Below are 27,655 nucleotides of genomic sequence, written 5' to 3'. Positions count from 1 at the left end.
GAATGGGAGACAGAGAGCATGAGGGGGGGAGGATCAGAGGGAGAAGCAGACTCCCCGCCAAGCAGGGAGCCCGACGTGGGACTCGATCCCGGGACTCCAGGATCATGAACCGAGCTGAAGGCAGTCGCCCAACCACCTGAGCCACCCAGGTGCCCCTGGAGGCTGATTTTTAACGGGCGGGGGCCTCTGCTTTCTCTCCTCTCTTGGGGTCATAATGGTGCTGTCAGGGGAGAGGAGGTATCCACTGGGGAAACCCAGGGAAACAAAGAGTAATTGAGAGCCCAAGCTGGAAGGCAGATAGCCACAGGGGAGGAAGGATTCCCGCCCAAAGAGGGGAAGAGCTCCAGGAGCTGTGCTCATAGGGGCTGCAAGTCCCACCTGAGGCAGCGATATTCAAGTACGTGGGTTTGCCTGGCAGGGGGGTATTTCCCAGTTTTAAAATACAAGCCATACAATGTGAACATCTTTTGTTCATTTCAATTTTGAAAAAGATAGAAATAAAGAGAATTGCAAAGATATCCCAAGAGAGACAGAATGTTATAGCAGCTGTATGCAACTACTATGCTTTTTTTGTTGTTGCTGTTTTAGGATTTTTTTTTATTATTATTTGAGAGAGAGGAGAGAGAGAAAGAATGAGTGGGGGGAGAGGCAGAGGGAGAGGGAGAAGCAGACTCCCCACTGAGCAGGGAGCCAGATACGGGACTCGGTTACAGGACCTGAGATCATGACCTGAGTCGAAGGCAGATGCTTAACCAACAGAGCCACCCAGGCGGCCTGCAGCTCCCATGTTAATCAGCACATCTGTATGGCAGAACAACATTCAAGGAATTCAAGCACCTATAATACTTGGTTTTATATACAATACTAATAGTCTTCCAATATGATACTGAATTATTTTAATAATTGTTGGCCATTTAGAAGGTTTTTAAAAACTCTGTTTTAGTGTGAAAGACTTGAGATTGTTCTATTTAGTTGTGGGAAGAATTGTTTCATGTGTTGGGGTTTTTTAAACAGTCTTGGAATAAGCATAATGTTTAAATAGCCAGTATGTACACCTCTATGTCAGAGGAGTAAAATCTCAATAAACTGGACATATGCACTATCTAGAAAATCCACTTAAATCAAGTCATAATAAATGACAAGTGCCTATTATGATACCACATATTTTTTAATGCTAGCATATTATTTTTTGGAAGAGATCAGTGTGACAATGACTTGAATATAGTTTCATTATTCAGTTACGATACAAGATACAGACAAATCTTATAAGCAGGGTTTTGACTTCATAACACAGTGAAATTGTAACTCCTAGGTACAGATACATTCGCATAAAGATATCCTTTAGCTACTGAATAACGGCTATATACTGATGACAGTAAGAATTAACAATACTTTCCACTTATGACATTTATCAATAACAACTCTCAACTAACTAGGTCAAAAAAATTAACATGTTGATCATATTGTAACTCCAAATAAATAGGTTATTATGCTCACTGTGTGTGTGTGTGTGTGTGTATTTTTTCAGATAGTTTAAAAAGTCTTAGAAGGAGCAGATGAGGCATATCACCGAGTACTGATGTTATCGGGGTGCCTTTATCTAACGTTTTAATGTAAAATAAAGCCTAGAGCTCTAGTCAATTAGAGTAAGCAGAGTCTTTGCGTCTGTTTAGCTGTGGAACATGAGTTACCTCTGAAAAACTGGTTTGTTCCTTTTGTACAATGTACAGAAGAGCAGAGTGTGTCTCCATCTGCTTATTTCCCAGTAACCCCCTGAATTCAGGGAGATCCCCAAAGAGCACAAAGGGGAGTGCCCCACTATGGAACCTTCTACCAACCTCGCAGATCCCCCCTCTCCCTCCTTCAGCAACTACAGTGAAGTGTTCTTATCACGGGCTTCTTCCCAGTCACCTCCCTCCCTCTTCCCTTCTTAACAACTTCCGTCTCCAAGATGAACTGCTAAGAGAACACACTCTACTCTTTCCCATCCTGCCATGCTTCTCCCCTCACCCCGGATGGAGATGGGAAAAAGGCAGAAAAGGAGAGGGACATTCGCTGCTGAGTGCAAGACAATGCAAGGGGTAAAGGAATGAAAAAGCCAACAACTAAGACTCACTAGATCAAGATGGATACTTGTTGTAACAAATAGAAAACATACTCTAAAGAGTCTCTAGCCTTATAATTACAAATGGGAGTAAGACACAAGGTGACCTAAACAGGACCTGAAGCAATGAAAGAAGGCCATGATGTCCCCAGCTAAGAACCCTACATTACCTTTACTTCTGGAAAGAATAAAATTGGTTATGCATGTTCCTAACATTACAATGGAATTAAAAGGGTCCAAGGGCTTTATTTACATGCTTTATGTTTTCAGCAGGAATGGAACTGTATTCGAACGTAAGTTGGTCTATTTTCACCAGTTTAGTAGACTGTCTTCTAGGACTCTCGTTTGATCAAAGTTTTCTTCTCCAGCTGTAAGGAAAAAAAGGTGCATAAAATAAACACACTTCTCTGTGTTTTAAAAGGGGAAAAGATAAGATGAAGAGAACTTCAAGAAATAAACATTTAGTTTCCTAAATTATGTTAACTACTGCACTTTGCTACTGAGAATCCAAAAAAGTGTGTTTCGATTGATTTGGTTTAAAAATCTTCCTCCTCAGCTCAAGACACATAGGGGAACTCACATTTCACATCTGACTCTCCAGAATGAATGAAACTATAACTGATTCTCAAAGAGTAAATTACCTTCATTCTTCATCCCAGTTCCAGTACATACCTGCTATGTAATAGTGGACAAGCTACTTCATCTTTCTGTGCCTCTATTTCCTCGCCTGGAGTGTGGATAATACTGTGCTTACCTCCCAGGGTCACTATGAGGGTTAAATGTATTAATGCATATCACATGCTGAGAACAGTGCCTGGCCCCCTGTATTATTGTAAGCCCTCAACAACTATTAGCTCCAGGTAGTAGTAGTAATAATAACAGGTAATCATAGTCCTAGCTCTAACATAACCACTCCTCCTGCGTTCTGCTATTCCACTGACTGCTCGCCCTATCTTTTTTTTTTTTTTTGAGATTTTATTTATTTATTTGAGAGAGAGCACCCACGAAAGCACAAGTGGGGGGAGGGGCAGAGGGAGAAGCAGACTCCCTGCTGAGCAGGGCTGATCCCAGGGACCCCGGGATCATGACCTAAGCTGAAGGCAGACGCTTAACTGACTGAGCCACCCAGGTGCTCCTCACCCTATCTTTTTGCTACAAGGGTCGTTCTCATTCCTGCTTCCCCTTAATCTGCTTTCTCGTCTGCCTGCCAGTAGCTGGCATCTCATGGGCATAAGTGCATGTAATCCCCTCTCCCCACCCACAGCTGCCCTGGCCTTGCTCTGAATTCAGAGGACCCCCAATGCCACTCTCTTGCATTTGCTTCTCATCGGTATCTTTTTCACAAGAAAACCATAAGCTTGAAGCCAGAAAGTACCCTTTGCTCTCTTCTCCCTGCATGGCCCCTTCCATACTGGGCACCGAGGATATATATATCTTCTCCATTAGCATAAATCTCAGAGCACTAGGCCAGCAGCAACCTGTGCTTTGACCACCAGACCACTTGCTATATATTTTTAAAACTTTTAAGCATTTAAATTATGTCAAGTATGGCATTACTACAATTTTGAGAGGGAAAACTCTAGGTCTGTTTATTATGCTTTGATGACCTCTATTGTTAATAGTAATTCAAATTATGTACCTTGTTTCAATCGACTCTCATAGCAATCGTGCACATGGGTATCATTATTCCATTTTACCAATAATGATACTAAGACTCAGGATCATCCAGCTAGTAAAGCAGCAGAACCAGGATTTGAACCCTCTCTGCTACATACCCCAAAGCGCTGGCTTATCTATTACCAAGATGCTTTAATTCAACTAGTGGTTTCAGTGCCCCATGGACAGAATGTCTCTATTTGAAAAGTACACCTAATCTTCATATAGAAGAAGCTGTATAATGAAAATCACACAGGCTTAGAATCAGAACTGGTCCATATCTATTAGGATGTACCATATAATATTGCTATATTTGCAAATAAAAATAAGTCATTTTCAGCAATTTCATTTGGTTCAGTCATTTGGTTCTAAGTGAAATAAGATTACAATAGGCTCTGGATTATGAAATTAATATGAAATTCCCCAGTGTCATCAAGGAAATGTTTTTATGTTCCTGGGGACTCGCTTTAATGAGAAATGTACTAGTGTTTATATAATAAACCTGTCTGAGTTTCTGGAGCCGGGGGCAACTGTTAATTATATTTAAAAATCTGAGTAAAAGCAACTTTGTTGTATTCAACACAGAATCCCAAAAGTGATTAAAGCTTCCCTGTCCTGCAGCTGAAATAAGTCACTATACTTGTACCTTCTTGTGGTTTCTGCAAGGAAGCCAAGAGCAGAGCTGCTGCTTCTGGAAGAGTTAGTAGTTGGGGATTTGGGCTGCGTCTCTCTGGAGAAACAAAAGTATATACAGATTCTATTAGCATTTAAATATTCCTGTTCTGATATGCTCCAAATAGAAAAACCTTTATGAAATAGATTTTTGATCCCTTAGCAAATCACCCCCCCCACACACACACACACAGAAGACTGATTTTTAGGAATTTAAACATTTTATAGTTCCGGTGGATGTTACTTACAATTGGTTATGGTGTGTATTACAGGTATGGAAGAGATTTTAAACTCTACAGAGAATTTCACAAAAGGAGGGTAAATTAAGGTAAAGAACTCTGAATAATTTCACCCTTCAGAGCTTAAAATTGAATGTCTGGGCAGAAACATTGAGATGTAATGGATACTCCTGGGAGCCTGGGCTACTTCCTCTTCCATTCCGTCCAAAGCTGTTTGAAATAATAATTACATTCCTGGCCACGCGTAGGGCACATAACAGTCCCTGGCCCTATTCTTAATGGCCCCTACCTGTTAACAATTTCTGGTTTTTAACTGCTTTATAGCCCTTCTAGTAATGCAATAGGGGCGTACACTTGAAGTTTCCAGGTAAATCACTACTTTAATAACAACAAAAATATTTAAGAGGAAACCGTTTAAAGGTCTTGGCATAAACGGGGAGATACATTTTAGGGGCAGTTGCACCGTTCTCGCTCGCCCTCCTTCACTCCTGGAAGGTGAACCCCCAGGCCTGGCCTGTCCCTGGATAACTCCCCCGGGGACCTCTGCACACCCGGCGGCCAGAGGGCGGTCGGAACAGCCGAGACCGAGTTGTTCAGCTTCGGGAACCTCAGCTCCAGCCTCAGCCGCCCAATAGTGCAGGGCGCCGCGGCCGCCAGCTTAAGCTCGGCCCTGGCTGGCTCTCTCCCAGGGCGTCCCCGGAGTCGCGTCCCTCGCGGAGGGGAGCCGCTGTCTTGGGGCGCGCGCCCCGCCCGCTGGATCCTGCTGTGAGTCGCCGCACGGGCCTCCTCCTCCCTCGCTCACTCACCCGGCGGCGGCCGGTCGGAGAGGTCCTTCTTCCGGCTCTGATCCGAGATGAAGGGACGCCCCTCTGCAAAGGCGAGACGCGGGGCTCAGCGGCTGCCAGGTGCTCAACGATCCTGGTTAACCTGGGCTCCGCGCCGTGAGTCCCCAGGCCTGGAGGGGTGGGGCGGCGGCGGCGGCGGCGGCGGCCGGGGTCCGGGCTGCACTGCCAGTTTTCCGGCGCTGGGAGTGCAACCCCAGGCTGCACCAAGCGCCCTGCCCGCGCCCTACCCCTGCGCTGCCCGCACCGAGCCTTGTCCCCTACCCCTGCGCTGCCAGCGCCGAGCCTCGTCTCCGCGCCTGCCCGCGCCCTGCCGAGCCTTGTCCCCGCGCCTGCCCGCGCCCTGCCGAGTCCTGCTCGCGCCCTGCCTGCACCTGCGGCACCCTGCCCGCGTCCTGCCCGCGCCCTGCCCGCCTCGGGGAATGGGCTTTGGAGCCGTGGTCGGGTTCAAGGGTCCTTGCGGTGTTTCCCAGGCTACTCCGGAGTCTTCCTGTGCGTCAAGAGCCAGCAACCCTCCAGCTCAGAATGGAAAGGTTCTAATAATCAGGGAATCTTTCTCTTCTACTGCCAGACCCCCCGCCCCTTTTCTTTGACCGAGACCAGGCTGACCTCGATTATTTAAGGGAACACACTCAATATTATTCTCTCCCCACCCATCTATCCCGTGGATTCATGCACCCCGAAGGATCCTCCTTTATTGCTGTAGGAAGAGCAAAGTATTTGGAACATACGTGCACCCTTCAGGTAGAGCATAGATTGAGGAGTCCAGTTCCTTCTCTCGAGTCCCTACAACCCAGGGAGAAGAGAAAAGCAGTTAGCAAGACATTGTAGCCCAGTCCTCTGTTAGAAAAAAGAAAGGAAGAGAGGGAGGGAGGGAGAAGAAAGAGAAGAAACAAAAGGAAGGAAGGAAGGAAGGAAGGAAGGAAGGAAGGAAGGAAGGAAGGAAGGAAGGAAGGAAGGAAAGGAAAGGAAGGAAAGGAAGGAAAAGAAAGAACATCCAGGAGCCCCAGTTTTTGCGTTTGATTACCTGTGGTGCACTGCTGGAATTTCCTAAGAAAGAAAACACTAGAAAAAGAGCCAAGGTTGTTGCCACCAGACTTCTGAGTCCCTACAAGAGAAGATCAAAGAAAGTAATTTCTGTGCCTATAGGATCTTCTACTTCCGTGACACCTGGACAATTACAAACTTCCTAACTTTTCAATATGCTCTGTTTTAATAATACTTAGTATGTGGGGGAGAGGGGGATTCCCGAGGCTACCTTCTAGTTAATCCACAAGAGTTCCCTTCTTAAAAAAATTTTAGAAATATGTTACTTTCATTACTTCACCCAAAATGAGTGATTTTTTTGTAGCAAAATCAAATGATTCTGATATTTTAAGGCATATTGTTTAAATATCCTTTAGCCTATAAAATGCTTTTTATAAATAGCTTAAAAGTGTCGAGTAAATAAAACTTTTACTTACCTTCATGTTCAGCTCCTTTCCAGAACCTGCGATAACTGTAACTTTACCTGTCAGTTTTCTAATCCTTTTCTGAGAGTGGGGCTTTTAAATCTTAGTGTCAAGGACCCCTCCTGATCTTCAGTAGAGTTAGAGAGTCCATAGGGACTTCTTGTCAGTATTCAAGATTGAGAGGATCTGACAATTTTTCCACAGAGATTTGTTCGCAGGAAGTAAAGAAATGATTGATGAGTGGACATCACTTATTTACATACTGACCACATCAGCCAGGAGATATTCTGAATATATCAGCATCATTGTTTTTGCTTTTCCCACTAGCTTCCCAAAGTATTTATTATTAGTAGTAGAGAAAATGATTAAAAAGCCCAGGCTGAATCAAAAGTAAATGAATAAATAAGTGAACTTGTCTTGGGTAGCTAGTTATCAAGCTATCACTGATGACTAAACATGAATCATTTGGGTAGAAATAAAAATGTTAGGGAATCTCAATGGAATTCAACATCACTCCTTCACTTATGTATCCATTCAATTATTTAACAAACATTTATTGAATGCCTACTATGTATCAGACATTTTTCTTTCTAGTTCAAGGGACACAGCCATGCATTAAAAAGACACAGTCTTTGCTGTGATCAAGCTTATCTTCTGGTCAGGGGAGAAATTCTGTAAACTAGTCAACAGGTAAATTAGGTAATTTTAAAATGTTTTAAATGCTTTATAAAGTAAAAATAAGCGAGGTGATGTGATAAGTGGTGGGTTACTTTAGGGAAGGCAGCAATTGAGGGGGTTCTGGAAAGATCAGGTAGAGTCAGACATGAGATGAATCAGAGTGAGAATTAGTGAAACAGGCAGAGAAAGAAAAACAAAATCTTGGGATGGCAAAGAGCTTGGCTTGTTTGAGGAATAGGGAGACCAATGAGGCCAAACTGAGTGGTCATAGGGTGATAAAGGAGAGTACTTTGAAATGAGGTCAGAGAGGAAGAAATGGTTCATATGGAAACATGGTCATAAGCAAAAGACGATGATGGCTTAGACTTGGGTGGGACTTACAGGGAATGGAGAGCTGTAAATGAATTTGGGATGTTTGTTGGAGGTAGAAAATTCAGAACCTGTGGATAAATGGGATAAGAGCGTATAAGAAAAACAAATCAAGGATGAGTCTTGGGCTTCTGGCTTAAACATTGGTTATGATAAAGCCATTTACTGAAATTGGGAGACTCCAGTTTAGAGAGGGGAATTAAATTTCAATATTAAGATTAAAACATACATTAAGGATCTAAGTTGAAGTGTGAAGTAGGCAGTTGGAAATGCAAAACTCTACACAGCTCAGCAAAGAGGTCACCAGCCTATAGATTTTTTCTAAGGGCAGAAATTGTCAAATTTAAGAATTGTAAGAATTTTAAGGCAGGAAAGGGATTGAACGAGAACACTTTGAGAGTGAATGGAATTAAAGAAGAGAAGCAGGGACAGAGCTATGAAAACAAACATGCAGAAATGAGCAAAGGGAGAGCCAGCAAAGCAAGTTGAGGTGAAGATACCAGAAAGAAAAGAGAAATTCCTGGAGACCATGAGGCCGTGGAAGCCAGCAGAATATCCAACGACGTTGAGAGGTCATGGTAGATGAGCACCAGCAAGTGTGCACTGGATTTGGAAATACGATGGTTTTTGAGGACATAAGCTAGATTGGAGTGGGTTGAAAGTGAATAGGATATGAGGAAATAAAGACAAGTGCAGACAGCATTTTTAAGTTAGCTTCACTACATTTCACTAAAAGGAGGCAAGGAAAAATGAAAAAAAAATTTTTTAAAGATTAGATGCTTGAGTGTGGTGGAAGTGTGCTATTATTTTTTGGCCTTTCAGTAACATCTGAACCCTTTCATTTTTAGGGAATTCCTAAAATTCCCTAAATTATGAATTATGGCATTATGAATCTTGGTGGGAGGCAAAGCCTTCCTTCTATTGTGCAAGGTGAAAATGTCAGACACTCATTTTCCCAGCCTCCCTGTCAGGTAGGATGTGGGCACATGACACAGGCTTCACCAATCAGACCCACTTGGATGGGAAATCTGGAGCTAGGATGGAGGAAAGTGGGAATCAGGAGAGACATTTTCTGGTGCAGCAGTGGTTGCGGTAGGTTTGGTTTGCAGGGGCAATACTGCCTACAGTGCTCATGTAGATTCCAGGATGGGGACACCCCCAGAGTGTCCTGCTAAAATCAGGTTTGTTGGTTTCCTCTGATGTCAACTAACAAACCATTTGCAGAACACATATGTTGATGGAGATGATCAGGAGGAGACATTGATGATGCTGAAGAGAAAGTAACTGCTTTAAAGGAATGTGTAGAAGGCAAGAGGGAAAGGGTGCAAACTATGTCAATATCCAGGGGAAACAATTACATACACAGGCAGATACTGAACAAGGACCTGAGTACCCACCATAGGCTAAGGTAAGAAGATAGGCTAAGGTAAGGTAAGAAAGAGAATCCCTTTCCTCTAAAAGTTAGAGTAGTGCTCCTTAGGAATTAATATGCATGTGAATCATCTGGGAACCTTGTAAAGATACAGATTCTGATTTAGTACAGGTGGAGTGAGATCTGAACTTCTGCATGTCTTTTTTTTTTTTTTTAAGGTTTTATTTATTTGAGAGAGAGCATGAGCAGGTGGGAGGGGCAGAGGGAGAGGGAGACCCTGGGATCTCCTTCCCAGGACCCTGGGATCATAACCTTAGCCTAAGGTAGGCACTTAACCAACTGAATCACTGAAATTCTGCATTTCTAATAAACTCCCAGGTGACGCTGATGGATGTTACTCCATTGATCCTAGGACATTTTGAGTAGTAAAGCTTTAGCGGGTATAAGTGATAAAAATGAAACTTTGAAAAAAAAAAGAAGATAGTAGGAAGGGAAAAATGAAGGGGGGGGGAATCAGAGGGGGAGACGAACCATGAGAGACTATGGACTCTGAGAAACAAACTGAGGGTTCTAGAGGGGAGGGGGTGGGGGGATGGGTTAGCCTGGTGATGGGTATTAAAGAGGGCACGTTCTGCATGGAGCACTGGGTGTTATACGCAAACAATGTATCATGGAACACTCCATCAAAAACTAATGATGTAATGTATGGTGATTAACATAATAACATAAAATTTAAAAAAAAAATGACACTTTGGAGTCTGTGTGGCTGGGAGAATGGTTGGCCATAGAAGTGTCAAGGAGTATGGGGACAGAACAGATAAATTTGATTCAGGATTGAAGTTTGAGGGGCTGATGAGATCTATCTGCAAATACTTGTGTAAGAGAGATTGGGATTTGGGCGATTGATATTTAGACTTGCCAGCCTGTAAAGACATGAGGTTTGGTTAGTAAATGAGAATGGAATACAGAAAGTTGTCTGTAGGTAGAAATTTGTGCAGTATTTACTCCTTTTAAAGTATAAGTCCAAGCAAGAAGGAGCCAAAACCATTACTGCAGTGTTTCTCACAATGTTAGAAGAAGGGAAAGAATAAAAACCAAGGACTAATAGATTAACACCAAAACTGGGTAAAATCTTAATATTTCTTTAAATATTAGACTTCAGGATTTTAGGTTTAATTTCAAGGGATTATAGCAACTTTCAAAAAAGGGCAATAAAAGAAATAAAATTATACATGTGTTTGTTTCAAATGAACTCGTAAGTGAAACCCAATTGCTAGGTAACCTAACAAGCAAAATGCCTATTTCCCCCTCTCCGTACCAAAAACACATAAACATTTTAGAAAGAGGGACAGGAAAATGATTCACCGATAAAACTGTGTCTTGAATTTACGATTTTAAGGAAAAAGGTATGATGTAGTTTGTTTATAAAAGTTTAGCTAATGAATTCACAAGCAGATGCTTTACGTCAAAGCTGCCATTTTCAGCATAATACACACAAACGAGGAGAATGGTTTTGACATATTATCAATATTGTAGTCTTATCAAAAGCAACATACTAGAATGCATTTGTCTAAAATGGCATTGCCTCTTAATACGATTTTGTTAAATCATAACACTTTAGGACTTTTACAGGTCCAAACTTAGAGATGGGCTAAGAAAAGTTATTTGATGAAAGCACTTGACAGATAAAACCATTGAATTTTGTCCTGCTGACATTATGATCAGGCAATGGGCATTGGACAAATTAAGATAAACATTTTTTAAAGGCATATTCAATGGAGACCATTTTGCCCGTATCACTGATGTTATCTGAATTCTTCCAGTTGACTGGATCATGCCCAGGTCCACTTATACAATAATGGTCACTGTTTAAATTGTATTTTACAAGGTTAGTGATTATTGTGTTTACATAGAAACTTGGGTAGTTACCTGGATAATATGGCTGTTATGATAATAAAAGATCCAAATTACTTCTTTGATGACAGAATAGAGGATTTTGGTATAATATGAATGAGGTCATTGGTTCATTCTCCTACTTTGGCTTTATTCAGTACCAGGGCCGGTCTACCCTATAGGCCGGCTGTCTCACAAACAGAAGTCATTTCCTCAAAGGGCTACCAGTCAGATTCAGCGGCACAGAGAAGGCCTGCTCTCCAAAATAAAACTCCCCATTCATTGGTCAGCGTCTACTGTCTTCCTTTTACTTAAGGCGTTGAACCTCGAGAATCTCTTTTCTGTAATCAAATAATACAAACAAGTGGAAAGTTCTATGAGAGGACAAGGATGGACCAGCTGTTTTGCTATAGTGGGTCAAGAAAGATAGGACAGATGTGGACTTTTGATTAGGTCTTGAGAGCTAGTAGAGGTAAGGTTGTGGAAAAGTGTGCCAGTTGTTGGATTTGGGGCATCCTACTTGTGTCCTACCTCCTACATGGGGTACAGGTAGCAGAAGGGTAGAGGTTGGAACCTTTCAGCACAGAGGACAAGGTTAGAAAGATACCCATTAAAAAAGACTTAAGACTTCTGGTTCACCAGACAATAGTCAAGACCTGCAGTTCAAGTATTGGATTCAACAAATACTTATTGGGTACTTTAAGTGGTAGACATGGCCAGTGATTTTTAGCCTTACCAAAATTTATAATCAAAACACTGAAGTGGTTTTGTCTGTCACAAATACTTATTGTATTATTCTTTTCATTATTATTATTATTATTAATTTTATTTTTATTATGTTCAGTTAGCCAATTCTTTTCATTTTGAGAAAAAAAATTTAAATATTTCTCCACTATTTCTAAATTCACTGCCCACTTTTTTACCTGAAGTCCATTTCTATTTATGATTACATTTAAACAATTTGGAAATGGAAAATGTGATGACCATTTTATAAAAAAAGGAAAACTGCATATAAGGCTAATTTTAAAAAAAGAGGTGAGTTATTGTGCAATGCTAAATTAATTTTTAGAATTTCATTATAAAGATACATTTGAACATGGTTAAGGACTGAATATGTATCTTCCCCAAATTCATATGTTGAAACCCTAACCACCAATATGAGGGTATTTGGAGGTGGGGTTTTGGGGAAGCATGATGGGATTGGTGTCCTTATAAGATGAAGAGACTAAAGCGCTCTCTGCCGTATGAAGATGCAGCAAGAAGGCAGTTCTGCAAGCCGCAAGGAGGGTCCTCACCAATAACTGAATCTACCCTCACCTTCTTTTTGGACTTCTCCACATCCACAACTGTGAGAAATAAGTGTTTAAGCTGCCCAGTCCACAGAATTTTGTTATAGCAGCCCAAGCTAAGACAACCACCAATTAATAAAAAGTACCCTTTTATTGAGAGGTAAGACAAGTGTATTTACAATATTCAATTGTTAGATCATATAATCTGACTGAGACTTTTTAAAGCAGCAGTATTCCAGAAATTACAATTTATAAGGGGAAAAGAAAAACATTGCAAGTATGTTTCTGTTACAGAAAATACATTTGAACAATGCCAGGTACACTTAAGGCTAAGTAGTATTAGACCTTTTGCTCCATCTTTATAGCAATAATCAAAGTACATTTTTGTCACAAAGACAGAAGGCTAATTTTGGAAAGAAACAATATAATGTACAGTGCTTTCTGTCAGAAGACTAATATGTTTAAAAATAGAGCCTCATCAGTGGTTCTGAGAAGAAATATACAATGCTGCCAAGCAGTCCCAAACTCACATTTGAAATTAACTGTGGACTCTTTGAAAACTGAAAACTGCTCCAGCCTCTCAATCTTACTAAGGACTGGGAGATTATCAAATCCTTTACACAACTTCTAATAATGCTTCTGAAGTAAGATTTTGAAAAAGAGATCCGTTACAGTGCAAAGAACATTTTGATAGAAATTCATGTCTACAAAGGAGTTAAATAATACAGATGTTCCTTACATTAACAGATACAGTTCTTGTTCTAAAAAGATAGAATTATCTAGCCACTGAAAATAATATGGATCAGTCAAAAATATGTATAAGAGTCCTACAGGGCAACTTGTATAAGTCGATCCCCAAAATATGTATATATTTGACACTCTCCAAATGAGGATATTACTTTTTTGAAGAACATTAGACACAACACTAGGTCTCTTATTATTCCATGAACTATTGAGGTAGGAGTCTCAGTTTGTCAATATCATCTAGTTTCACAGATTATGTCATAAGTCAAATGCCAGTACCAAAAGACAATAATCCACAAGACTGAACCATTAAACTATATACCAAGTTTTTCCTTCTTTAGACAAGCAAGGATGGGAGTTCTCTGTGCATTGAGATTTAACTAAAAATAAAATAAGCTGTGATATATTTTGTAGACATGTTTGTAAATAAAAATCACAAATTTCAGTTATGATTTTGTGCATTAAAAAGCTTTGCAATGGTTTAAAAAAAAGTAAATAGTGCAATCATTAGTGGTAAAACAAATAGTACTATGGCTGTTGACATATGTTCTTATCTCTACCAAAAAAGCTGCCACCTTGGAAAACTACTAATGAAGAAACGACCACTGTTTCTTCCTGCCAGTCAAGCATCAATGGTAGAAAAAAACAACATATTTTTTTAGTGTCATGTTTTTAAGAAACTATAGCCCATTTAATTACAGTAAACTACCTTTAGCATGTCAATTCAGATATTTTCTCCATGAACTCAAGATGAAGAGTGATCTTATGAAGCATTCATCATGCATTTTTATGTTAGGAAAAAGCTAAAAATAAAGGAAAACTCAGCTTTCATGAAAAGCCCTTAACAAATATAAGTTTAACCTTTTAACATGTTACATTTCAAACATTATCAATAGTTATTTAATTTATGAAAAGCAAAATGATAAAATCACTACTAAAATTAGAAAAAAAGAAAAAAAAAAAAGAAAAACTACACCATGACGGAAAAATCCATTTGGTTTGCATCGTTTGGTATCTTAAATAAAAGACTATTCAATGAAACAAGGCATGTAACAGACTACTTCATGGTTTTTGTTAGATGCTTACATATAACAAAGGATACAGATAATTAGGTCAGATTCTCAAGAAGTATGAGTAGTTCCGGAGTGTTTAGTTATAAAGAATGACCTTTGCATAACTGACAGTGAATATCTAGTTCAGATTTTCATCCGGCTTTAAAATATTAAGAATCAGAAGAACCACAAATGTTTTATTTTAACCACATGTTTACAAAAAAAAAGTGATTCATACATCAAAACTGGGTTTTCCTTGGTTTTAATACATTAAATGACATAATCCAATCTAACTCAGGCATCACTTTCAGACACACAGTGCAACTGAAAATACTTTTGCCATTCCAGTGGATATTTCTAAAAAGCAAAGACCTACGGGTGCTCCTGCGCCTTCAAAATAAGAAGAAAAGAAACAGGCCCCACAGTTCTCCAAGGATGGCTGTGTTTTGCACGTTGTGGATAAACAATAAAAATCGCCTTCAAGAGTTTCAATAAGTATTGTAACATAGATTCATCTCCTTTAGTTTGCTTGCTGACTTCTTAGATCACTTGATTAGAAGCCTGTTCTCATTGCCTTTGTTAACTGCTATTGGTACTTTGTAGACTATACGTTTTAAACTTCTGTAAAGAACATTACAAGCTATTTCATGTAATTTAATTGGGTGCTGAATATTCTTCAAAGGATTTTATAAATAATACAATATTTTAAATGAGTCTTCAATTCACTTGTTGTTATACCATATTGTTGCTTTCTCCAACTTTATCTACAAACTGCAAGGAGAAGAAAAACAGGTAATTAGAAGAAAGCCCAGATCTTTATAAAAACATTGTATCAACATTTTAAGTGTTGATTAAAAACCCAGCTTTATAAGATTTGTGGAAATTTAAGGTGTGACTGACAATGGTTAATCCAGTCCTACTCACCACAATCTCCTAACACGTAAATGTGTATAAAAAAATTTTCTTTGCTAAGGTTGTTTTTGCATGACATGTTATGCATATGACTTTAAGGGTACAACACGAGAAATGCAACACGATGAATAAAACAATTGGACAAAATGAAGTTAACACTGCTAGCTTAACAAAAAAATAAAAAAATAAATAAAAAACTGAAATGTCAGCCATTCATGCATCAATGAACCCAATAAGGTATTTCAACTGACCATTACTGAGGATCTCTTCTGGGCCTATGTAGTCTTTGAACAAACAGATTGAACTCCATTAAGTTCAGTAATTAACAGCTATTGACTAAAAATACTTTAAATGTGTATTCTGGACTTCAGACTGAAAGTGGCATGGGCATTAAAAACAGATGTAATGAGGCGAGCATAAATTTATAGGTACTGAATATAAATTTTCACACACATTAATGTAAGTTGTTATTCACTTTGGCTAGTCTACCCCAAACGTAAAGCAACTGGGCCTTCTTCAGCATTCCAGATGGTGATGCAAATATTGAAACAAAATCATTAGTGGAGATATATTAAAAGTTATATAACCCAAGTGGTCATAATACTATCAAAATCTAGCAATCATTTAACCCTTCCTTTCATTTCACTACTCACATTTTTACTGAACCATTTATTATAATGAAGTAATAATCATAGGAAACATAATTTACAGCACTGGGTGTCCACTTATGCAAATACTGAAGAATCCTTAAATTAAGGACATGAATAATGATTACACAACTGTATAACTAGAAGTTTCGATAAATTCAAAAGCCATTCTAAGTAAAAACAACATTGACTACAGTATGAGTTTGGAGATTAATGTAAATGAAATCTGAACATAACCCCCTATAAGCTCACATTCCAACATTTTATATTATTATAAATAGGTGAATGGCATGCCAAAACTAAAAACTGCTTTGAAAGTACCATAGGCTCATTAGGATTTTAAGGTAAATTTACGTGGAAAGAAAGCACAACATTCTCTCTCCAAAGGTAACTTCAAACATCTAGGTTGTCTAGGCGGTAAAATTCTGAGTGTAAAATTGACTTGAGGTTGGAAATGAGATTTTGTCTTACAGCAAAACCCATTCTTCAGTGGGTAAGCCATCCTTTAGCTCTCTGAGAAACCAGTAAATGCTATGGATTATCTCTCTATAAACATCTACAAATGTCTGTAAACAACTTTAGGAAGTTGATCGCCCATCTTGGAGGAACAGATTTGATGAGATCATTCAAACTGTGGAGAGAGCTGGGAACAGAATTTTATCATCTGACTTCCAGTATAATCGTGCTTGATTTAATTGTCTTAATGCATGCTATTTGGTGATACAGTCTAAGAAAGAAAATATTATTAGATATAATGATGTCCTTTTTACATAATGGCTTCTAAAATTAGAAATCATATAAAAGTTAACTGAAAAGTGCCTTGAACTCTCAAAGAGAAAGGAAGCATAGCATATCAATCTGAGTTACATTTAAAAAAAAATCGAGAATATTAAAAATGGATATAATGAAACAAAATTTCAGGTTTTTTACGTTAGCAATGATTATTTTCTCTGGTATTCATGGTAACCATGATCTATGGTGATGTAATAATTTATATCATAATAAAAAACATCAATTAATCAGGTATCAATTACTTGTACTTCTAGAGGTAAAGAACATCAAAAAGTATTATTTTGATGGTTTAAAAATTTTATTTCTAATACATGATAACTTACTGATCTAATTCCAGGTAAATTCAAGAGGGATCCAAGGACTGGCACTCTTCTAATAAAGCCAATGACCACAGGAAAGAAGCCCCTAGGAAGAAGGAAAAAAGGTTCTCAGAACTTACAGATTCTTTATTACCAAAATCAACTGCTAACCAGGTAAAAAGAAAGGATCCACTTAAAATTTTGAATGTTTTAGAGACTTTAAATTTCAAATGTTACCTTTAGTGGTAATGTTTCTTACCTCTCCCCGGATATGATCTCTTTCTTAATTATACTCCTATTGTATTGTGCTTATACATCTATAACACATTACTACTATATCCTGCTGGTATCTTTATAGTCTGTTTCCCATATCAGAAATGAGAGATTCTCTAAAGCAGATTTGACACTTAATTCAGTTTTATGTCTCCCGTGAATAACACAGTGTTTGGCAGACAAAAGATAAAGGATATACACTTTTTGAATAAATAATTAAACCAACCTTATTTAAAGGTATTTTCTCACACAGAATACTATTGTTTATTCACTTAGTAACTAGCATTTGTAAAATAGGACTGATCAAAATCTACCATAGTGTGTTCAGTACAAAATTTTCTAATGACTGTATGTACTAAAAGAATTGTCATCAAGTGGCAGTAACTATGCAGTATCAGGTTCTATGAATTAAAATGCTTTATGTATGTATGTATCACTGTTTAGTTGCTAAAAATAACAAAGTGCCTTAAATGCAAAGTGCCTTAAATAGAAAGACAGTGCCTTAAAATCCCAATAAAACCTACTGCATTGAAAATACAAGATAATGACCTTATTGGCAATCATCTACATTTAATAAACATTTTTATAGTTGACTGAATTAAAGAGATTCAATAAAAGATTCAATGCAAACAAAAATCCGCTTGAGAAAATTATGGTGTTTGTACTCATGCTGATGCAAATATCTGGGTTTTTGTAATAATTAATTATTTGACATACTGGTTTATTGAAAGAGAAAAAGTACAATAAAATAATTGCCTTACCTGAACAAGAGAAAGAATCCATAAATTTCAAAGATCATGCCTATCAAAGGCCAACCAATAAGGACTACAAATACTCCACCCAGGAAAAATCCTGTAGCTTTCATTTTATGTTTTTGGAAGAAGAATCTGAATGTTCTTTCTAAACCAATGACAAAAGCCAAGCCAGCCACAAATAAAACCTAGAAGAGAAAGAAAATGCGAGATAGAAAAAGTAGTTAAACATACTGCATAGATTTGAAAAGCAAGGTCAAAGCTAAATATAATAAAAAGCAGTACATCTGTCTCTTAGTGGGGGCAACTGGCTGAAGGAAACTATGATGCACGCCAAGAGGCAGAATCAAGGAGTGGGCTAAGCATGCAAAAGTTGGAGCTGGATTCCACTCTTCTCAGTCCTCTTCTATCTTGATTAAATGGAGAAAAAGAGAACCAAAGAAAGATCAGATGTTACCAATGGGCATGCACATATGCAGTGGTTCTCCCAGGTAAGCAAGATGGAGAGAGCTTTAGTTAAACAGAGGAGGGGCCGGGCAAAAGAGGAAGGCTGCCCATAAACACGTCACCCGAAAGTACTCCTGGTTCTGCACACTTCACCACAGGCTATAGGAGTGCCTATGGGTGGGAGAAATACTGACGTGGCCAAGCTGATAGAAGAAACCATGCAAAGCCAGGAAGGATTCTAGTCTTACTAATCTCAGAATCTCTGGTGGCAGCAGAAATAAAAATAAAGCCATATGTTCTCAAATATACATATATTTTGTATGTTTCCAGATAGTGAGCCAGAAATGGTCATTGATTAAAAGCTTGCTTCCCCCCAGGTTTTATTCCCAGTATCTTGCCTTTCTTTGTAACTATCTTTAATGAAAAATTTTTCACACAAGTATTGATTGAGCCTAATGGTTAAGCTTCATATTCTCAGATAGCAATGCTACTTATTTATTAATTAAAATACCAATTTTGAGGGCGCCTGGGTGGCTTGGTGGGTTGGGCATCTGCCTTTGGCTCAGGTCATGATCCCGGAGTCTTGGGATCAAGCCCTGTGTCAGGCTCCCTGCTCAGCCGGGAGTCTGCTTGGCCCCTCTCCCTCTGCCCTGCTCGTACGTGCTCTCTCTCTCTCTCTCAAGTAAATAAATAAATAAATAAAATCTTAAAAAAAAAAAAAACCAATTTTGAATAGTTTTGTTAACCTTTATATTTTCTAATTTCCAATTAAAAGCTCTATGGTAATATACATTTCAAATATATTTAATATTATTCAGTAACTTTGTTGTCTTCTTAAAAGGGTTATGATTTATTTCTAGAACTCCTGCACAACCTTCACACATGGACAACAAAGTACACATTCCAAATAAACAACACATATACCTTTCTCAGCAAGCTGACTGTTAATATACAGGCATATTAAGAGGTTTAAATGGTTTTTAAAAATCTGTTTATTTTATGCTATTGAACCAAATGTTTCAAGTCATATGTTTTAAGTCAAACATATTAATAAATTTACCAAGACATGGGGGCTACCAAGTCATCTATTTTGAACTCCTATCTAAAGGCAGCCTTGATTTAATCTATTGTATATTACATATCAAACACTCAACAGAGTAGTCACTCAAAAACCTCTTTAAGTGTTTACCTTTTACTTAAACAGGTTTTTTTTTTTAAATTTTTTAAAAAGATTTTATTTCTATGACAGAAAGAGAGCGAGCAAAAGCAGGAGGAGAAGCAGAGGGAGAGGGAGAAGCAGGCTTCCCACTGAGCAGGGAGCCCCCGATGATGCGGGCTCGATCCCAGGAACCTGAGATCATGACCTGAGTGGAAGGCAGGTGCTTAATCAACTGAGCCACCCAGGCCTAAACAGGTTTTATTTCTGATGTAAACAGAGAAGATAATAGGAATCTTTACATGAGTAAGAGTGAATTATTTCCCCCCGATTTAACAGCAGGCAATAATTCATTTGTAATTAAAGTTTCCTTATGAATTTAGTTAAAATATATGTTGAAAAACTCACATTTCCAATAGCCAGTAGTGCTTTGTCAAAAAAGAGAATCATTCCAAAGAACAGGAAAAACACTCCAAATCCTGTTAATCCCATTCCAATTTCTGCAATATAAGTTATATAGTTAAGGGTAGAGAAAAATAAAAGTTACATTAAGATCCCGGTAAACAAAGTAAGAAAAATTTTCAGTTTTTCTTTTGGCTGATATAAGAAAATAGGTCCCCAACATTGCAGGTTAATTTTATGACATTTATTAAGATCTATAATAAATTAAACTAACATCAGCAAATAACTTCAAAATTTAAAATATAAATGGAAATCTCTAATCCTTATATGAGAGATAGCACTTCTCATAAACATATGCATGATAGAGGAAGATAATCAGGATTTTAAACCTTTGATTATATTTTTTCCCTCCCAAGAACGCCTCTGGCATCAGACATAAATATATGGGTTTTCTTTTACTATTTATCTCCTTTCATATCCTAGGACTATTATTTATATGCACAACATCTAGACTTACTTCTTTCCCCTCTTAAATTAATTCCTTCTTTAACCCAGTGGAAATGCTACCATAGGTCAGCACAATATACTTCACTCGATGATACACTGCTTCTCACAAGGGCAATATTTTGAGAATCACGTTGTCTCCTCAAAAGTTAATTTTCAAGAGGTTAGTCATCACTTTTAACTTCTTGATGATATGAATTTATCTTCTATAAATTATCTAAACCATGAATCCATTCACACACTTAGTGTCTAAGTCCTAATATCAGCTCTCCAAAAGTTTCAAAGAACAGTTTTACTTAATATTTTAATACGCTGGGGTTTTACTCTTTTCATTCAAAAACAAAGAACAGTTGATTAACTCCTAGATGCCAGCATCTCTTCTAGGTACCAAGTGTACGGTGGTGAATGAAGTGTAAGCATTGAAGTTTATGTTCATCCTTATATAAAACTCATAATTTTATTACCTTTACATTCTCTTGGTCTTATCTTTTTAGTCTGAGGATTCTTAACTTCTGTCAGTGCTAAAAGCATAAGCCACTAAGTCACCTCTTTGATTATTTTAGTTTTGCTTTCAGGAAATACTTACCAATCCTTATTTTACCCAGATACATATTATCTGCATGAAATAATGAAACAAGAGCAGAAACCACCATATTTTTGGAAACCCAATTCTAAATACACTATTAATGATTTCTGATCTGTGACTTAACTTTTTGGCCTCGGCTCCAGAAAGCCAAAACCTAGGTCACAGCTACTTAAAAAAAATTTTTAAGCCTTGTAAAATGTTCTGATGAGTTGAAAACTTCTATCATATATTTTTCTACATCTCCCACCTCCTCAATTTACAGTTAACTATTGCCTTCCATTCCAACTACCTTTTTCCCCAAAGTTAGTCTAAAAGAATTCAGGTCCTGGCATATAAATATACATTAGTGTATTCCACAGACACAAAATCCTATGAAAATGTGAGGCTAATACTTTCATCCCTTAAGAGACTTGACCAAAATAACTGTTTAGCTGTCAGACATAATTTCCTAGAGGAAAGTATGGACAAAAGAACAAGCAAAATTCCATTGTATAACTATTTAGTAGTTAGGATTTAGTCACTGGCAGTTGAGTGATTTGAATATGACTAATTTCTACCTTTTCATAAATTATCCTAATGATTACATAAAAATTTTGAGTTTTTTTTCAAGATTTTATTTATTCGAGAGAGAGAGAGACAGCGCAGGTGGGTGGAGAGGCAGAGGGAGAGGGAGAGCAAAGAATCTCAAGCCGGCTCCGCGCTGACTGGGGAGCCGGAAGAAGGGCTCAATCTCATGACCCTGAGATCATGACCTGAGCTGAAATCAAGAGTTGGACTGGCCACCCAGGCGCCCCCAAAATTTTGAGATGTTTGTTCATCAGAAGGAAATTATATGGAAGTACACCTACTATGTACTGAGAATTTGCCATGAATTATCCATTATGGGGTGCTTTACATACCTTATATAACTTAATCCTTCCCATACTACTGCAAGCTAGGTGTGATTACATCCTTTTAGAGATGGAGGAAATTGAGGTTTAGAGAAACGACTTTGCTTAGAGTCACACTTCTGGTTAAGCATTTGAACTCAGTCCCTGTGCTTAACTATTACATCATACTGCTTCCTACAGGATTTTTTTTTTTTTTCAGGTTAAATATGTTTGATTAAATGAAACTCAAGGACACTGGAGCATACTGAACTTCTGGGGGAAGTATCTTTAGGATCAAGTTTAATGGGTTAGCATCAAGTTTAATGGGTTAGTTTCTCATCTAACAACTAAGTAGGTGTTAGTAGAAGTATTAAAAATTGACTGCAGTGAAAAAAGACAGTATCTGGATATGGTTTCACATTCACTGAAATGTTTAACCAAACTGTGAGGTGAAAAGTAGCACTAGCCCCATATTTCACAGACTCAAGAGATTCGTAACTTACCCTTGCTCACAGAATCAGCAAATGTATGTATGTGTGTGCGGTGGAGGGGGGGCCCACAGGCGGTTGGGCAAGAAGAGTGGTGGTTGTGGGGAGTCAGGCTAGAATTCAAACTCAGTTTTTGGACTCCACAACTTACAACTGTAACATGGGCACCAAAACATTTGGACTATTTCATCCAGTGTAAACCTAGGAGGAGACAGTTGCCTGTAACATATTTGCCAGAACTGGCACTGGCATGATGTTGCCAAGTATTTCCCGGCCTAAGTGGGCCAAAAGTCTCTCACTGGCCTCACTGTGTCCTTTCTCATCTCCCGAATTCCCATCTTCCCTGTACCTAAGCATTCATAAGCCCTCTGGTTAATAAAGCCCTACACAGAGCTGCCCGCTCACCACTGGAATCATACCCAGTAAAATAAATTTATCTTTCTCTGGTGCAACTATCCAATCTGCATTCCTCTTGCCTACGTATGTGGGTTTTTTTTTTTTTTTCAAAGAACAATCTGATAAAAGCAGTTCAATAAAATTTGTCTAAAATGAAAAAAAAAATTGTGGAAATTTTACAAGGAAAGATGCTTAATCCAATAGCAATCACTATTAGCATTTTGATATCTTAGTTGAAAATTTTAATATTAGTTTTCTCTCTCCTACTGTACCTTTTTAAAAACAGAAAATTTCATAATAAAGAACTCAATGGAATATCAACCAAGTTGAACAACTCATGAACATCATGGTAGGATTTCAGGCAATTGACATAATGAAGTAAAGATCTAGAGGCAGCATGGGAACTACCCTACTCTGTTCCCCTCAATAAATCTTGTGTTTTTATGGAGGGAGGTGGGGAGAGTGCTATTATAGAACCCCTTAAAACAATCATGAATTGCTTTTTTATTCTGTTCAATGCTTGGTCACCCTCTCCCAGAATCAGAATCCCAGAATAATCTTGGCAAATCACTTGAATGATGGCCAATTTCTGTAGTTAAACACACACACAAACACCATTTGAAATCCAAAGAGCTTTTGGTTCACTAACCATTTTGTGTTCCAATCCACTGTCCTACCTAAAACATTTGGCAAATGAGCAACGAAGAATATAATTTCATCTTCTTCATCAATTTAATGAAGGAGAATGATCCCTATTCTGCCCATATTCCAACTCAATCCCCTTGTTCTGCATTTTGGAAGAATGTAAATTCAGGCACTTGTCCCTATAAGAAGTCTTCAATAGAAGAAAATCTCTATGCAAAGGATAAATAGTTCAGATTTTTAATCTATGTAATAATTAGACTTAGATAGAAAGGAGAAGTAATAATCCTTCACAGTTAGAAAAGCTGTGTAGAGATTAAGTACTTTCTCTAATTAGTAGAATTAGAAACAAATTCTAGCAATTTAGGTATACAATTCTAATTTTCTTGGACAACCTAATTTTAAGTTTGGGATTCAATCAAGAGGAACAGAACACTATCACAAAGACAAGAGACTCTGAATATCCTACACAATCTCTCAAAAAAAAAAAATCAATGCATAATTTTGTAGGATAAATTATCTACTGTTGTATCTATTCTTGCTATGAAAGAACTACATCATTCTAAGACAGATCTCAAATAAAATTTATATCCAGTTTTCTTAGTAGGGTACAGTGAACACAAAAGTTTCTGAGCCAGCAGACCTGGGATCAAGCCTTCTTTCTGTCACTTTCTTTATAACCACACATTGAGTTTCTTTCGAGCCTCTTTTAATTTATAAAAGAGATATACTTCTCCCTGCCTTATAGGGCTCTTATAAAAATTCAGTGTAATTATTTATATGAAGGTACTTGGTAAAATGAAAGAAGATGCCTTTATACAATTGCTAGTTTCTATTATAACAGTTAAAAAAAAAAAAAAAAAAAAAGGACTTTATGTGTCTTCTGATCAGAACAGGCCAATAGACCAAAATGGGTACCCTTCCTGGGCCAGTGCAGGTGGCTCCAAGGTGCAGACCCATCCAACCATAGGAAGAAGAGCCTGATTGGGGTGGTAGTGTATACAGAAGACCTTAGAAGTTCTGTCAAGTTCAAGTCAGCCATGACTTCAAACCTTAAGACTCCACTTTAAAATAGGGCATTTAAAATGAAATTCTATTTTTAATAGACTGTTTAGTTCTTAAAATCTTGAAAATCAAAGTAAGTGAAGCAGAATAAGAAACGAAGATCATAGCGGATAAAGCAAAGTGAGACAAAAAGACTATCATGACCATTAAAAGATAGGACCCACAGGGTTGGGCAGATATGTAAATACGAATATGATTAAGGCTGACAAAAGGGTAAAAAAAGTAGGAGTGTTATAATGAAAGAGAAAAGGAAACAGATAGCAATGCTAACCTTAGACATAAGCTAGGCCTGGAGAACTCTGTGGTAGGCAGAAAGAGATGCTAAAATAATAAAACAGGCCACAAAGCACATTATACAATATTAAGGAAAGAAATCGTTTAACTGAACACAAGGTGGCTTTTTACTCCTGCGGAAACATTAGGTGGTAGAAAAGTGAAGTTTCAAAGAATCTTTGGAAGGTCATTTCCAGAGGTGGCAAAAAGGCGAAATATTCAGAATATTTAAGTGTAAGCATATTTAAAAAAAACAAAAAACAAAAAAAACCCCCAAAACCTGTGATAGATGACACTTAAAATACCGCTTCCCAAACAACCGGCCAGTAACTTGTAGAGGACCCCAAGTTTGTCATGTGCACAAACATCCCCAAGGGTGAACCACGGGCACCGCGCATCAAACTTTCTCTTGTGGCCACCTGCAGGAACAAAGCGCCCTTCTTACTGAGAGTGGGAGCGGCGAGACCCTGGTGCAAGACAGGCACTCAGCAAAGACTTCCCCCTCCCCAGATCGGGCGTCTCCCTAGATCCCACTGACCCTCTTCCCAAGCCAGGTCTGCCACTGCGAATCCAGCTCCCGCCCCCTCAAGGCAGCCCTCCGCGCCCCGCATCCCTAGCTCAGTCCCGCAGGCCGCCGCCCCCAACGCGGAGCTTCATTCATTGACCCGGACAGAGGGGCGGGCGAGATGAGCTCGAGCAACAGTGTGCCAGGATCCAGGCGGGGATCCCGGGGCGAGTGCTTACTCTGGGTGTCTGTTAAGGAGATCATGGCTGCAGTAGTGAGGGCAGCGGCGACAGCACCTCTGGGCGCCCAAGGCGTGAAGCAAAGTCGGGAGAAAAGAAGCCGGGAAACAGCCCAGGGGAGAGCCGCCACGTCTTCCGGAAACACGCAGCGGCCCCTACCCCAGCTTCAAGACCGCTTCCCATTGGCTAATCCAGCCCCCAATATCAACCAGTCACCCGTAGTCTTGTTCGGTGACGCACATCGTGGCCACACCCCTTCACCAATTAGAGAAGGGTGTTACTTGCAATTGGTTGAGGAGACTTAACCGGAAGGGCGGATGCTCGCGGCTGGAGAAAAAGGAAAGACTGGTGGCGGGAAGTTTTCATTGGAGAGCGGCTGAAAACTGTAAGTAGTTGTCTCGATGGCCGGCGCTCTGAGGTCAGAGAATGAGGCGGCTGGGCTGGAGTGGGGTGAAGGGGTTCTTTAACCCCTTGGGGAGAGGTTCTGGGGTAAATCTGCTTTGAAAGGGCTAATTTTTTCTTTTCCTTCCTGAGGGTGCGGCCGGTCTATCGCGGATCACTTCCGTTCACCAATATATTGGCAGGAGAGAAACGGGCGTTAATCCTCGCCCATCTCTGATGGAACTTGGTCCTTTAGGGGCACGTCGGACTGCCTACCCCTCTCTTTTTATCTCCAGGCTTTTTCTATGCAGGAAGCTTGGTTACCAGAGTCTGTATTTGGCAGTCACCGTCGGGGGACGCATAAGCATAGTGGAGGGTATTATTACATTGCTGTTGTTTTCTAGACGCAGGTGGTGGGGAGAGGGGGACGTGTGTCTGATTTAGCCTGTGGATGCCTCAGTAAATGCACCTCAGTGGCATTTACTCCAGTATCAATGACTGACTGTGACTTCGTGAAATATTTACTGTGGGTGCTGTCAAAAGTTCAGAAATAGCAGAGGTAAAACCAATGAATCACTGAAGTAGTAGTTTAAAAGTAAAAGTTTATTGTGCACACACCAAAGAGACAACTGTGGCACCAGGAGCATTCAAGCCAAAACGGGAATGAGGCTTTTGGTATTTTTACAAAGCGACTTATGTAGTAAGAAGTCTGTGATTATTTTTTCTTCACAGTGATTAGAATATTAATATTTTCTTAAGTGACAGGTAATTGGTTAGTGGTTACTTCATATCAACCTTGGGAAACAGTTTAAGTTTTGCTTATGATTTCTGGAGGCATAAAAAGGAAATTATCTGAGTCAAGTTAGTCTCACAAAATAAGCTCATTTGAGCTTTGTTTGACTAAACTGATTTTGTCTGCTCAGGGAATTTTCAAGACTGGTTTGCTTTTTATTTTAACAATCACCCCCTTTTGGTTATTCTGATCAAACAGTGTAGTATTATTTTCAGTTTCCTCTGTTGAGGTACTCAGGCTGAAGAATCACATTTTTGCTGTTGCCATTAGTTGAGTCATCAGGCTCAGGCCCTGTAGTCACCTTCTTCATCATTTATGTTGTTGATTTCATCCCGTTGTCTGATCCTGATGGGTACCATTTGGCCTGAGTGGCTGCTGACAGGTCTTTAAAACCCTTGAGAGTGTGCAGCACATTAGAGAGGTAAATATGATTTAAAGAGAACAATAGCCAAGGACTGAAAAATTCCCAGAGGAGATTCCCAGGTGCCAACATTTAACCAACTAAATAAATCAACTGGGTTTCAATTTTTTAAAAGGTATTTACATAGGCATAACATGATGTATTAACCATCACATCTTCATGATGACTTAGGCCTGGATGAAGGCGAGGATGTTTTATTTTAGGAGGCAGGTAGCAGGTGAATTTCCACCTAAATTCGGCCTTTGTATGGTGTGAAAGGTATAGACAGTCAGATAATTTAATGAGAAATATTTCTATGGAAACAAAAGAAAAACAAAGATTAATATTCAAGAAAATTATAAATTCAGTGTCTTGAGTTTGGAGAGAAGCCATTTGAGAAAATTTCTAGATGTGTTCAAATTATCTTCAGATGGAGTGAGGGCAAGAGTGACAATCTGACAGATTCTCCTGGT

General features: G+C 38.9%; 3 protein-coding genes across 6 annotated transcripts in view; 1 reads left to right on the top strand and 2 right to left on the bottom strand.

Annotated features, from left to right (window-relative positions):
* Nucleotides 1-1,799: 1,799 nt before the first annotated feature.
* Nucleotides 1,800-6,982, bottom strand: SPX (spexin hormone). The gene is made up of 6 exons (XM_032432698.1): nucleotides 6,977-6,982; nucleotides 6,541-6,621; nucleotides 6,245-6,299; nucleotides 5,478-5,540; nucleotides 4,407-4,490; nucleotides 1,800-2,472 (listed from the first exon to the last, which is right to left on the bottom strand). Exons 1-6 carry the CDS (start codon nucleotides 6,980-6,982, stop codon nucleotides 2,414-2,416), a joined length of 348 nt encoding a protein of 115 aa, XP_032288589.1. The 3' UTR covers nucleotides 1,800-2,413.
* Nucleotides 6,983-12,697: 5,715 nt separating this feature from the next.
* GOLT1B (golgi transport 1B) lies at nucleotides 12,698-25,755 on the bottom strand. Its single transcript, XM_032432808.1, has 5 exons — nucleotides 25,609-25,755; nucleotides 20,048-20,139; nucleotides 18,046-18,224; nucleotides 17,036-17,117; nucleotides 12,698-15,132 (listed from the first exon to the last, which is right to left on the bottom strand). Exons 1-5 carry the CDS (start codon nucleotides 25,631-25,633, stop codon nucleotides 15,094-15,096), a joined length of 417 nt encoding a protein of 138 aa, XP_032288699.1. The 5' UTR covers nucleotides 25,634-25,755; the 3' UTR covers nucleotides 12,698-15,093.
* Nucleotides 25,756-25,910: 155 nt separating this feature from the next.
* The window catches only part of RECQL (RecQ like helicase), a 52,697-nt gene continuing 50,952 nt past the window's right edge, over nucleotides 25,911-27,655 (top strand). Inside the window, exon 1 of one of the 4 annotated variants that reach the window (XM_032432745.1) lies at nucleotides 25,911-25,993. The gene's annotated coding sequence lies outside the window, so the exon portion shown is untranslated. Of the gene's footprint in view, nucleotides 25,994-26,076; nucleotides 26,366-27,655 lie in introns of those variants that run through there. The other 3 variants (XM_032432747.1, XM_032432746.1, XM_032432748.1) reach the window with 3 other exon arrangements.

This window comes from Phoca vitulina, unplaced genomic scaffold (assembly GCF_004348235.1).
Source record: "Phoca vitulina isolate PV1807 unplaced genomic scaffold, GSC_HSeal_1.0 scaffold49, whole genome shotgun sequence".
NCBI lineage: Eukaryota > Metazoa > Chordata > Mammalia > Carnivora > Phocidae > Phoca > Phoca vitulina.
Note: the sequence above shows the minus strand (reverse complement) of the source record. Positions and strands in the feature narration are given on the sequence as shown.

Bases quoted from the DNA above. Each gene is read 5' to 3' on its own strand.
- SPX (XM_032432698.1), bottom strand. The intron at 5,541-6,244 runs GTATGTTCCAAA...TCGCCTTTGCAG, and splicing joins GCTCTACCTGAAGGGTGCAC to AGGGGCGTCCCTTCATCTCG. The intron at 4,491-5,477 runs GTGAGTGAGCGA...TTGTTTCTCCAG, and splicing joins CTCCGACCGGCCGCCGCCGG to AGAGACGCAGCCCAAATCCC.
- GOLT1B (XM_032432808.1), bottom strand. From the start codon at position 25,633: ATGATCTCCTTAACAGACACCCAGA. The intron at 20,140-25,608 runs GTAAGCACTCGC...CTTATATTGCAG, and splicing joins CTCCTTAACAGACACCCAGA to AAATTGGAATGGGATTAACA. The intron at 15,133-17,035 runs GTAAGTTATCAT...TTCTCCTTGCAG, and splicing joins ATTTACCTGGAATTAGATCA to TTTGTAGATAAAGTTGGAGA.